The sequence below is a fragment of the Magallana gigas genome, chromosome 1 (genome assembly GCF_963853765.1).
Source record: "Magallana gigas chromosome 1, xbMagGiga1.1, whole genome shotgun sequence".
NCBI lineage: Eukaryota > Metazoa > Mollusca > Bivalvia > Ostreida > Ostreidae > Magallana > Magallana gigas.
Window position 1 is genome coordinate 17,246,842 of NC_088853.1, and position 13,170 is coordinate 17,260,011.

Genomic DNA, 13,170 nt, shown 5'->3' on the forward strand with positions numbered 1-13,170 from the left:
TTTTGCTAAAATTAGCGAAGACGCCTTGCAATCTAACAAGAATTTAAATCGAGCTGTCAACGATTGTTATTTTTTGTTATACATGATATCAAATATAAAAAAAATATAATATACCAAAAATTGTGATAGAGATATTTCAATGAAAATGTGATAACTGCTTAGTTTAGCCATTACAGTTAATGATTATTTTAAAGAAAAGAACAAAACAAAAGCAATTGGTTTTATGTACCTATGTTATTAATGGCCAATACAATTGCACTGTTTATTTCTTTTATTAATATACAAAATACCATAAAAGGAATATTTGACATCAATCGAAAGTGAAATAAATATTTATTCAGGTAATTGACGAAACGTAACAATATATATCCTTTAGGGGGTCAGCTTAGAAAAAAAACAACTGACTACACTCTAATGTCTTTGACATCATATTATGCAATTTCCTGACCCCAATCACCCCTATCATAAGCTGTATAAAAATCAAAACAATATGATAATATAGCAGATACATGCAAGATTTACGAAAATGTGTATTAGGGAAAAATCAATAGAAATGGTAAAAAAAGAGTTGACGGAGTGTTTTTTTTAAATCTCCACAAGTTGAGAGTGGTTTTCCTTTAGTATATGTAAACAGATCAACAATGGTGACATGGTCTCAAGAAGCCACGCTTGGTATTTTTTTTATAACAATAACAATATAATGTATAAACTATTAAGAAATAAAAGTTTGACTCAGGGAAGACACAAATTTTCCCATAACCTTTACACCTCTATAAGGTAATATCACTCATCATAATATTAACAACTAAGTTGTCCCATTCTGATTGCTTTCTGGTCGTCGCAAAAGTCACTCAAAGGAAGCAAAAAATGGAGAAATGAACTCAAAAAATAAGGAACCTATGGACTCTTTAGAATAATTATATATACTTTTTTTTGATAAAAAATGGACCCACAATCATTTTGCAATAGTTATAGAACTTTAAAACATCGAGGTTTAAGCCATTGTTTACTGGAGATTTTCAAAAGTAAGTAATAAAAGACAAAAAAAATCATTGTTACAAAACATTCTTTTTAGATCCAATCTGTAATTTTATCTTTATTCCCCGTTTTTATTTTATTATAGCCATCATCGTTACCATCATCATTATTAGTATCATCATCGTCGTTCCTTCCGTAATCACGTGTCAATATCATACCATCAACATGTTCTTCTTCTTCTTCTTCTTTTTCTTCTTCTTCTTCTTCTTCTTCTTCTTCTTCTTCTTCTTCTTCTTCTTCTTCTTCTTCTTCTTCTTCTTCTTCTTCTTCTTCTGGCGTTATCGTCATCAATAATCATTTGTCAATAATTTACCTTATAAAAATTAAGAAAACACATTGATAGTAAATGTAACACAAACATGATAACATATATGTCATAAAAGAATATGTCTTGAAATATCATAGTATTATACATTATGTACTGCTTAACAGCGATTTGAATTCGGGTATTAATATAAAACATTCCATGCTTTTTTTCTGATGCACATTGCAGTTTACGACAACGAACTAGTCTCTGGTGTAGGTGATGATATCGCCCTAACCGACTTCCCACAATATGTTTGTAAAATGAGAGTCACAGATGGCGCCTACGAAAGAGCCCACAAGGTACATTTTACCTATTTGTGTTAATTCTAATAGACAAACTGTTAAGACAAATAAATATGAAGATGAAAAATTTGATAGATTATGAGCAATCTTTCGGTTAACAACGTTCTATTCAATTTGTTTTGCATGTATATCTTATGTACATCGTATGACAGACGTGGTACTTAAAATCAAGGCAGTTCATCGGTCAACAGAAGGAAGTCAGGGGGCAAAAAGATAAAAATCAGTTGTTTGCTTCGTATGACTTGTCAAACAGTTGAGTAGATGGTTATATGCACAGACTCCAATGTACGATTTGTTTTGCCTTATGTATTGCTCTTTGTCTTCCAGAAACTCCAAGTTGGTCTGATAGCCCCGTGTCTGGAGGCACAGAAAGAAGAAAACGTGAAGAAAAACAGATACAAAAACATATTTGCCTGTATGTATACAATACAATATATATACAATACATGTACATATACAATACATGTACATATACAATACATGTACATATGCAATACATGTACATATACAATAGATATACAATACATATACAATACATATACAATACATTAACAATACATATACAATACATATACGATACATATACAATACATATACAATACATATACAATACATATACAATACATATACAATACATATACAATACATACATATTTTGACAAATATTTCAGACGAAATACAATATGACGTAAACATTTTATTACAAAATAAAACAAAGATAAACGCACGTTTATATATAGGGAGCAGCATTTAAGGCTAGCTATGTTGAGTAAAAGAAAGAAATTATTCCCAAAAAATCCAAAATATTTTTTATTGGTTAAATTTTGCTTGTTTGTATTACAAGGCATGCCAAGCTTTTTACTTTCTACTTGAAACAATATTGCATTTTAACAGATGACCATTCACGTGTTGTATTGAAGACTGAAGAGCCCTTTGATTCACGTTACATCAATGCCAACTATATAAACGTATAGTGTTATGTTACGTTTGAATTTTACAAATTTGATAGTCCCTGTGACTTTCGGCATGATTTTTCACGATATTCTTTTGCATTATTAAAGACTAAATTTTAAACTATTAACGACTACATCTCCAAATACATTTTCATTTAACAGGGTTATTCAACGAAAAACAGATACATTGCAGCACAAGGTTGGTATTTGTCAAAACATATATCTTTTTTGTTTTAAAAAGTAAACAAATCTGCAATTATGAAATTTACAAAGTTAACTCGAGTAATTAAGAACAGTTTTCAATCATCGAACGTAATTATCAATTGATAGGGCCTACCGAGCACACAGTCGACGACTTTTGGACTATGGTTTGGCAAGAACACTGCTCCACAGTAGCCATGCTAACGAATCTTGTTGAATGCGGGGTGAGTTTCATTAACACATGTTGATTGGTTTCTCTAGAGTATGTTCTTTAATTGTTGTCCCATTTGCCCTCCTTCTCAATGGGCAATTTTAAAACTTGTCGAATTCCATCTTATTATCACTCTATCCAACCAATTGCATGTTGGCAAATTTAAGACTGGGCAAAACTTTTTGCAAGTGTAGAAGGTCTAAAATTAAATGTTTCGAAAACAGACATGTGTACAGTATATGAGTATGTGTTAAATTGACAAATATTTAAACTTAATCCGGTTGTCACGACTATTGGTTTAATATTTAGAGGTTAAATAAACTATTTTTTTTTATTTAGTTTCATTATCTCACGGCATATGGTTTAGATCTGACCGGTATTACGCTACAGTTGCATCATGCATTATTAGACGTTCATATTTATATATAAAAAAATGAAATCTCTACTTGTCAGCATTCTAAACATTTTTTTGGTAATTGATTTAAGCCTACAATTCTTGAAGTCCGAAAAAAACTCATTTATATTTTAATTCAAAGGTGAATAAATGCTACCCCTACTGGCCAGACGAGAACACGGAGAGCTCCCACGCTGGAATTATGATAAAGTGCAAAAGTAAAGACGTCTTTGCAGATTTTATCATTAGAAGTCTTACAATAAGTAAGGTGAGACACAGCTGTCATATTTTGCATGTTTCAACCAAAGTAATCGTTAAATGCAAATACCTAAAACAATCAGCAAACATCGAGAACTCATGTTGTTATGTGTCTTGACATAGGTACTGAAATTTAATACTTTGTCTTAAACACGAACTGATTACGTGTACTTTGAAAACAATAAAGTTAAGCTTCTTCTATTGTTTTAGGAAGGGGAAGAGAGAAGCTTGACACACTGTCAATACACCACGTGGCCAGATAGGGGCGTTCCCCAATACGTCACGCCCCTAGTTGAATATTTACATATGATCAGATCAATGCAAACGAACGATTTTCCAATGCTAGTACACTGCAGGTCTGTTACTTTTCGTGTTTATATACATATGTTTTTATAAACATGAGCTATTTGACATTTGTCCTCGCAAAAAAAGCGACAAGAAGAAGAGCAATTTATTTGATACTTTTACTTACCAGAAGACAAACAAGCATGCTGAACAAGTTTATTATACATGTAGCATATACTTAATTTAACTGTAGCCATGTCAATTGAATATGAAAGATATGTATTTTATATGACTGTATTCAACGCGGCGGGTAAGAAAAATGTGTTTCATTTAATAGCGCTGGCTGTGGTAGAACTGGATCCTTTATAGCTGTCCATTACCTGTGCGAAGAGGCGCTAAAAGAACGTAAAGTTAACGTGTTTGAATGTGTCAAAAGAATGAGGGAGCAACGGGTAAACATGGTTCAAACCCCGGTACGTTATTGTTAAAACGTGTCTGTCGTATGCAGTTCATACATATATGTATTTCATTGTACAATGCTTGGTACATACCAAGGAAGTCCGGTCGATGCTCTAATGGGCAATGCAAATTGATTGATGCTGTTTATGTCGTAATATTATGCAGTTTTACTTTCTTCAGCATATATTTATTGCATTTATGATGTGATGCATTTACAGTCAGTTTATACATATATTTTACAACATCTTTGGGACTCTTCTGTTTATTGAATCGTTTTTGTTCAAAATATCATAGTATATAATGGCATAGCAAACCGTCTCATTAAGCCCTGTATTTTAATTTATCATAGGATAGCACACAAATCTCATAGCATTGCACTGAAATCCCATAGCGTATCATTATAATCGCATAACACAGCATAGCATGAAATTGTAAAAGATGCATATATAAGGTGAAATGAATGTAGCTGTATAGGGTATTTATCATTATCGTTCTTTGAGATATGTTATTGATTAACCACCAAATGAATGTGCCCAAACTACTTATTCTTTTGGTATTCTTTATATTTGTTGAGAAAACTTACTTTGTTGGGTTTTTTTTTCTATTTTAGGAGCAATACCATTTTGTTCATGAATGTATCTTGGGGGTCTTATTGTCTGCAAGGTGCATCGTTAAAGCGAACCAGTTTAGGGAATATTACGTCAGTATGATGGAAATTAAAAACGGTGCTTCCATTAGAAAGTTGGAGCAACAGTTCATGGTGAGGGTTCTTTCTTCTCTGACTATCATATACGTGTAAGCTTAATTTAAAAAAAAATGTCGGAAATGTTGGTGCGAAATTCCTAGAAACAGAACCAAATATGGTAAAACAATGATGCAAACATTTAACTTTATATCATACCCTTAATAAGAAGTTAAAATTATAATCATTAGTAGGTAAATTTTATGTGTATATATAGAAATAGAACAGTTTATCTATGCAATGCAACGATAACTCATATAACAATTGCTGTGAACGTACTACATTTGGATGTGTATTCTTTTTAGGGCTTTTGACAGAATGTTGCTTCCACTATATCAAGTGCATCGCTAAATGCCATGCATATATGTATTAGAATAGTCACATTCAGGAAAACGCTAATTCAAATCGACACCAACTTGTTCAAAAACTAATTTCCGCCAAATATTGTTCACACCAAATGTAATATGTTTACAGTAATATTCCCAAAATGATTATGTTCCTTTTTGTTTCACAAAGAACATGAGGTCGATGCTCCAACTGTCAGATAAAGCTGAGAGTGCTCATTTACCAGAAAACCTACCAAAGAACAGAACAAATATAGTAGCAAGTATGTTACTACCAAATTTATTGTAGAATCATTAGAATTCGTGATGGCTCAGTATTTGTGGTATTCGTGGGTAGCCCTCAACCACAAATTTACATTTCCACGAAAACGAATTGTAAAAGATTTTATTTTCCTTCTGAAATTGAAATCCGACGCATCCACTGAATTACAAATCCATGAAAACAAATAATAACAGATTTAGTTTTCCTTCTGAAATTGAAAACCTACGAATCCACGAAGCTACATCCCCACGAATAAGCAAAAAAATCCTTTCCAAGATTAATGAGCACTACAAAATTAAACGATTCTACAGTTTTTTAGATTGCTCATTTTAATGATTTTGGCCACCATGTCACAAAATAATCATAAACAAAAAATCATTCAATTTTTTTTTTGGTAAAAAAAAAGTACGAACAGAAGAAGTAATGGTTGTAAATTTCAACTGAATATTTGTGCCTTAAAATATTCAAATACGATGCGTCACTGTGAAAACCCCACAGAAAATACTAATAGCATGCCTACAATGAATAACATAACTAATTTTAAGCATGCTTTGTTATATTTTAGATGACTCTTCTCGAGTGTTCCTTTGGTCAACCGTCCAGGGTTGCAACGATTATATCAATGCTATATATATTCCGGTAAGTAACAGTGGACAGCGCCTTTAGTTTTGAAGACCCAACTGTTTGTTTGAACAACTGTAACAAAAAAGTAAAAAGAAATTAAAAAGCTTTTTTCAGATTTTGTTGCTTCAGATTAGTTGCAGAATAAAATTTTGTTTATACACCCCATGCTATTTTTAGAATTGTTTTTAAAAACAGTTCAAATTTATATCGTCTGTTGTTTTTTCTATCAAATCATTCATTGGGTGGTCTTTTTAGAACTACAGACAACGATATGCGTATATTATTACGGAGATGCCACAAGTGCATACCATTATAGATTTCTGCAGACTTCTGCAACAAGAAGAATGTCGCACCATTGTGATGTTAAATAGTGGATTCACCGATACACAGGTACATGTACAATTCCGAGTATGCTATTCTGTAATAATAATTATTCCTTATGAAAAATTGATTACAAACTGATAACACAAACGAATTATAGACGACCTATGTCTACTTATGAGGACGCTCAGCCATTTCGTTTATGAACAAGTGACTTTGAGTTAACTGAATGAATAATAAACATAACTTTGTGTTATCTGCTTACACCTTTATACATTTTGTTTAATAAATAGCAAAGAACAATTTAAGGAATGATATATTCTACCTCTTTTATTCGATATAACATAACTTGTGATAGTTAATGCTTTATAAATCCAGAAGCGGTTTATTAAAAAGTGTAAACTGTTTCAAATTATTTATTTATTATTAATTTGTACAAAAGGACTATGTGCGGTATGGTCAAATATCTGCCCCCGATTTCAACCAATTTTTAAATAGTATCGTATAAAAATAAAATCTTCACAAATTATTGTATAGAGGATGCCTATAACTATAATAATGATTTTAGTCATCATTGCTCTTTCGATGTGTATCTATGACGTCACCTAAATGGCCCAATTCCCGCAAATTTGCAAAGAAATGAACATTTTCTCATTTTTGCTCTATATTTTGCATTCGGAAGTATAGAGCGCAGGTCTGCTCAAGTGCGATTTTAACATATGTTTTTCTTCAGATAGTTATACACATTATACTAAAATATGGTACTTGAGCAAGCCTGCGCTCGATGTTTCCCAGTCGAAAAACCATCGGAAAACACCCATATTTTGCTACAAAACATCAATTTATCAAAATAATGCAATATTCATGACGTCATTTCTACATTATGACGTCACTGTGGTGATAACCTTTTACACTTTTATTTCCAATATGATTTTAACTATCTTTCACCTTATTTTAAAGCTCTTTCTAAAACTTTGATTTTGGGGGGCAAAAATTGCATAAAACCGCACTTAGTCCTTTATACGTAAAACGAGATGAATCTCTGCCATTCAGTCAACTGGAATGTGACTGAAAGGTAACTGAAAGGTGGCTGAATGGATAGCTATGCCATTCAGTCACATTTCCAGACCATTCATTTAACATTCAGTTGACTGAATGGCAGAGATTCATCCTGTGTAACATCAACCTGATTAATAGGTTTCGCACGCGTGCCGTATTGTTACGCAGGTAAGTTATGATATACCGATAAAATGAATTTGTTTCGCCATTCAAATGAAGCTTTAAAAGCAGAATTAAGCTATAGAGATATAGCTTCAAACAAACATATACAACAGTTATCATTTCTGTGAGAAATTGGATACAAGAATTTGAAATCTGAACTGCATGATAACCATCAATAGAATAGAGTCATCCATGAGCCTCTCTGTTGGAAAAAAGGCATTTTCATTAATATAAAATTATGATTTCTCCTTTGGAAAAAAGGCATTTTTTATTAATATAAAATTATGATTTCTCCTTTAGGACGGTAAGTACTGGGCTGATCCTGGAGAGAGCGTGGTTTGCGGACCATTCCGGCTGACGGTAAAGACTGTGAGTGAAGATGAACACTGTATTTGCCGGACCATGGAGCTTCATTACCGTATCGGGGTATAGACACGTATTTGTTTTATTTGCCGTCTCTTCTTTGACTGTTCTAAAGTTAAATGTGTTTTGTTCCATGCGTTTATAGAAGTCTTCAAAAATTAATATCAATTTAGAAATCATTCAGTAAATTTCTAGGTTTTGAACAGTTTTGTTTTTTGCATTTTAAGTCACTGAATGTTTTATATAAAAATGGTTGCAAAACGAGATCCTTAAAGTCTTAGTCCGTAAGGGCACATTATTGTTGTACCTCATCAAACGCAAATGAATAAAACAATCTGCCTGGACAAGAAAAAAGTCATTTTACAGCCGTAGATGTAGCCGTAGTATATCCTCTGTCAACACTTAATTCTAAAAATAATTGTATACTGTAAACCAACTTTTTATTTGCGTGCGAGAAATATTCGCGAGATTCGGGAAAGCCTTTTCGACGCAAACTAGTCCTTGCCGTATGGGTGTTATATCAAAACAAGTGTGGATAAAGCATGGTCACGAAAAATAGTCATTGCTAACCAGATGATATCCGGCAAATCGCGAAACAATGTAGTCGCGAATAATAGTTTGTTTACAGCATTCGCTGCTTTAAAACAAAAATAAGTTTCGGGTTGGAAAATTAAAGTTAAGATTGCTGGACGATGATGGTCATTTGCATTCAATTTTTATTTCCTGTAGACAAAGATGATCTCAATATAAAGACATAGGGAAATGGGCACATTTTGAACCTAAAACAATTGGAGTGGCCTTTACATATGGCTTATGATAACAAATATCATTTTTGAAAGTTTAAAGGAAATCTGTTAATTCATTCGTCGACTACGCATGATCACATGCTAAAACTGTCATTAGTTATGTTACATCCCCCCCCCCCACTCTCCCCCCACGAAAATGCTGTTTCTCATGTACATTGAAATTTTGGATATTTTCGATTAGAATCTTAATAAGAATTTGGATATAAAAAATATAATAACTATAAATTTTAAGTACATCTGTATTTACTCTTATATTCTGTAAGTTAGCAAGGTTGTACTTTTAAGATTTAAGGGAAAAAAAGTAGAACTGTATCGTCAAAAATGACAAAAATATTGTTTTCCATGCTCGACATTTTGAATTTTCAGAGTGAACAGGACAGTGTTAATTTGGTAGTGAGTAGAAATGTCATTTCATTCTCAACTTTGTGGCTACATTTTCTTTGCTTTATTTTGTATAACCAATAGCATTTATGTTTTTTTTTGTTCTCATTATTTGTGATCATAAAATACACATAGTTGTTTTGTTTGTGCCAATGGCTTGGTTTTTGTAATATTGCGCTTAATAATTAAGTGTAATGGCTTTGACTGAGTGTGTGTTGATGTCTAACACATTTGTTTCTGCTATAGTATTTTGAGTGACAGCGTTCCGTATACTGTGGAATCATCAATGTGGGAGACAAGTGTTTGTATCCTTCATGGGAAACCCTGGCAATTATGTTTTAATATTCACTAGATTTTGACCCGTGTGTGCACGGGTAGACATTGTATATGATATCGGACATTTACGAAATAGATACATCGACACACCGTATTGTTACCATTTGGATATAAAGCTTTTAGTATAAAATAATGCTATTAATTTCACTACACTCTGCTTATTTAGAATAATCTAACTTTGTCTCAGGACAGGTCTATACCACAGTTAAAGTGCCTCCCATATACTCGTAAAGTAGCAACAAATTGCAGAATCGCTCCGAAACGATTTTCGAGAAAATAAATGAAGCTGCATTGAAATAACAGTCGAATTGTTCATAATAAACCATTTTGAGGCTGTAAATACCTTTCATCAAAAAATTTGATTCATATTAATGAAGAATTCAACACTTTCTCCATCAACGTTTTTTACTCGCTTCGAGCTGACATTCGGATCTATCGGGACTTTTCATATTAAATGCACTGACTTTGAGTTATCTCCCGTATTTCCTTTGATGAACAGAATATATATATGACAAATTTTCAATAAACATTTACACGTATTTATATCATTGTTTCAGAGTTTATCCATGCAAATGTGATATTGTGAAAACAAAAACTAAAGCATCCCGTGATTTAGCATAAATGTAATGCGCATGCGCAAGATTGTAAAATCCGAAAAATCCAAATGATTTCCGAATTTTTAAAAGGAATGTTTGTTGACTTTAATTGGCGAAGCTTGATTGAAAAAAATGAAAACAAATTGGTAATATTCAAGTACCAATAATGTTTCAAATATATATAACAAATGACAGTACTCTTCCGATTTATCGGTATTAAAGCCCAAAAATTCGAGTCTATTAGTTCAATATAGATTAAAATCGTTGCAAATTTTCTAATAAAAAAAATTCTGCCCCACGAAGCAGGACACTTTTAGCAACCTAGTGGCACAGACTTTGATCCCTACGAAAAAAAAATGATTCCACAGTACCACAAACACACATTAAAATCGTACAAATATCTTTTGCACAGAGTTTTCAATTTTATGTGCTTTAATCTTGTTATTTTTTTTAAATGTTTCCTTTTCTTCATGTTTATGAAAGAATATATTATCTTTGTTTTATAAACTTGCGCTCTTTTGTAATATAACATGACCTAAATATTTCTTATTAGGATGTTGAAGGGGTAATGGAAATTCGTCAATATCATCTCAAATCCTGGCAGGATACAGGACCAGTTCCGGATTCCGAGTTTGCTATACTAAGTGTAATAAAAAGAATACAGTCATGGCAACACGAAGCTGGAAACCACCCAATTATTGTACACTGCAGGTTACACTACTTTTTTTTTTAACTTCAGCCGTACGATCAGTTTCTGTTTAATGTTTGATAAAGGAACAGGCCATTTATTGCATGAATAACTCACTCTTATCTTTCGAACTGTTGACATAGCCAATTTAAAATTTACAGACAAAAAGAAAATGATCTTTATAAGTTGAAATAAATAAAGCTAAATCTTGATAAAAATACTGTTTTTCATGCTCTTACGTACATTTTTGTTAAATCTATTAAAGATAACTATATCACCAGTTTTTAGAGGTTATTGCATGATAAACGAAAAAAAATGAAGATTACTTCTAATTACACTAGCATGAATGATAGAAATAGAAAAGAAAGTGTTCGTTTCTACTATAAGAACATTGATAAAGATAGTTGTTTTTTATTTCCATTAGAAATGGTGCAGAAAGAAGTGGCTTGTACTGCTTGTGTTCAATAGCTATAGACAGGATAAATTCGGACGGAACGGTCACTATGCCCTTAATGCTTAATCATCTGCGGTCTAGAAGAAAACAATTGGTGGCGTATTTTGTAAGTTGAACAATCCTTCATAATAAGCCTTGTTTTTTCCCCTTATATGTTTATATTGATAGAACTGTAAAGAAAAATAAACGTATAGCTAGATACAATGAATGAGGTGAAAATATAAAGGTTAACCAATAAGTAAGAGAAAGAGAGAGAAAGAGCATGAGAGAGAGACAATGAGAGAAAGGAAGACAGACAGACAAACATACAGAGAGACAAATACAGAGACATTAGGACAGACGAACGGAATGAGAAATTAGAAGTATGCAATTTTATATTTCTTTATCAAAAATACATTCTTCTAAGAAAAATTTCATAAGGGTAGTTTAATTCTTGTATTTCTAGGCCCAGTACAAGTTTTGCCATGACGTTGTAGAACGATATATATCACAGATGAAGCACCGGTCATCTCTGACGTAATATTACGAAGAAAATGGATATTTTATTGATATAACTCATAAAAAGGTGCTTGTTTCAAACACATTTGCATTGCAATCATTATATGATACTTGTTTTGTTCAACATGAATATTTTTATCGTTTATTATATAAAATATGTTTTTATTTTAGATGAAAACTTAAATAGTTTTATTATTGAATGATAAAGCAGTTTCACTTTAATTTTAGTGATTTGCTCTGAAAATATAGATAAGTATATTTTTCTACAGTATTTGCTGTTTACAGCCAATGTATAGACGCTTTCCCGATAACATCGGTACTGTTGTCTTGAAAGGCAACTCGATATTCATTGCCGAAGTTTTGTATATAGATAATCAAATGACGTAAATGAAAACTGACGTTACATCATATTTCTCCAAACTATGTCATTTTGCCCTGCAAAAGGGCAGTATTGCAGTTACTGTGAAGGGGTCTTTATGTAGAATTGTTCGTACGGTTCGTTTGAAGAATGCTTTTCATTTCAAGGATTAAACCTGAAACTGTAGCTTGTTTTTTGTCAGAATCAAACACATTAGAGCTTGTTTATGTTTTACTGAATAAAACATGCATATGAAATAAACACCATTTATGGTTTTTTTTTTAGCAATTAAAAATAACAAATCATTTATTCGAAGTATTTTTACCACACTTATGTAGCTATTAAGGGCTTAGGAATTGCAAAAGTTGGGCAAAAAACTTTTTCATGACGAGTTGCTTGTTATTTCAGATTTAGTTTTGAGAATAAAGTTACGAGATAAAAATAAAGTCTGTATTGTGTTGACTTACACATGAACAGAATATTTATATTGTGTTTTTTGTGTAATATTAATTGATAAAATTACTTGTGCTTAAACATTTGAACAATAAAATCCTTTTTTGGTGATTCATTCGGGATATGAAGGTAGTGACATTGCAGGAAAAATACTAAACCCGCGTTAGCGGGATATGTAATTTTTTCTGCAATGATCGTTACCCTCATAAACGGTATGAATCATCAGAGAAAGCATTTTTTTGTTTATATTAACATCTTTCTCTAATTGATAAATTGATTATGAAAAGTTAGTAAAATTCGCTAAATTATGGTTAA

At 32.0% G+C, this 13,170-nt stretch overlaps 1 protein-coding gene across 5 annotated transcripts in view; it reads left to right on the forward strand.

Moving 5' to 3' along the window:
* LOC105327856 (receptor-type tyrosine-protein phosphatase epsilon) overlaps positions 1-12,663 on the forward strand; it is a 36,195-nt gene extending 23,532 nt beyond the window's left edge. For 4 of the 5 annotated variants that reach the window (XM_066084510.1, XM_066084490.1, XM_034464635.2 and 1 more), the window contains 17 exons: positions 1,532-1,644; positions 1,975-2,062; positions 2,542-2,615; positions 2,763-2,799; positions 2,931-3,025; positions 3,549-3,674; positions 3,875-4,020; positions 4,287-4,422; positions 5,019-5,168; positions 5,667-5,757; positions 6,322-6,395; positions 6,636-6,770; positions 8,223-8,348; positions 9,458-9,484; positions 10,958-11,115; positions 11,517-11,652; positions 11,992-12,663. In XM_066084510.1, the coding sequence (XP_065940582.1) occupies positions 1,532-1,644; positions 1,975-2,062; positions 2,542-2,615; positions 2,763-2,799; positions 2,931-3,025; positions 3,549-3,674; positions 3,875-4,020; positions 4,287-4,422; positions 5,019-5,168; positions 5,667-5,757; positions 6,322-6,395; positions 6,636-6,770; positions 8,223-8,348; positions 9,458-9,484; positions 10,958-11,115; positions 11,517-11,652; positions 11,992-12,066 (1,787 nt within the window). In that variant the 3' untranslated portion in view covers positions 12,067-12,663. The remainder of the gene's footprint in view (positions 1-1,531; positions 1,645-1,974; positions 2,063-2,541; positions 2,616-2,762; positions 2,800-2,930; positions 3,026-3,548; positions 3,675-3,874; positions 4,021-4,286; positions 4,423-5,018; positions 5,169-5,666; positions 5,758-6,321; positions 6,396-6,635; positions 6,771-8,222; positions 8,349-9,457; positions 9,485-10,957; positions 11,116-11,516; positions 11,653-11,991) is intronic. The other variant, XM_066084492.1, reaches the window with a different exon arrangement.
* The last annotated feature ends 507 nt before the right edge of the window (positions 12,664-13,170 follow it).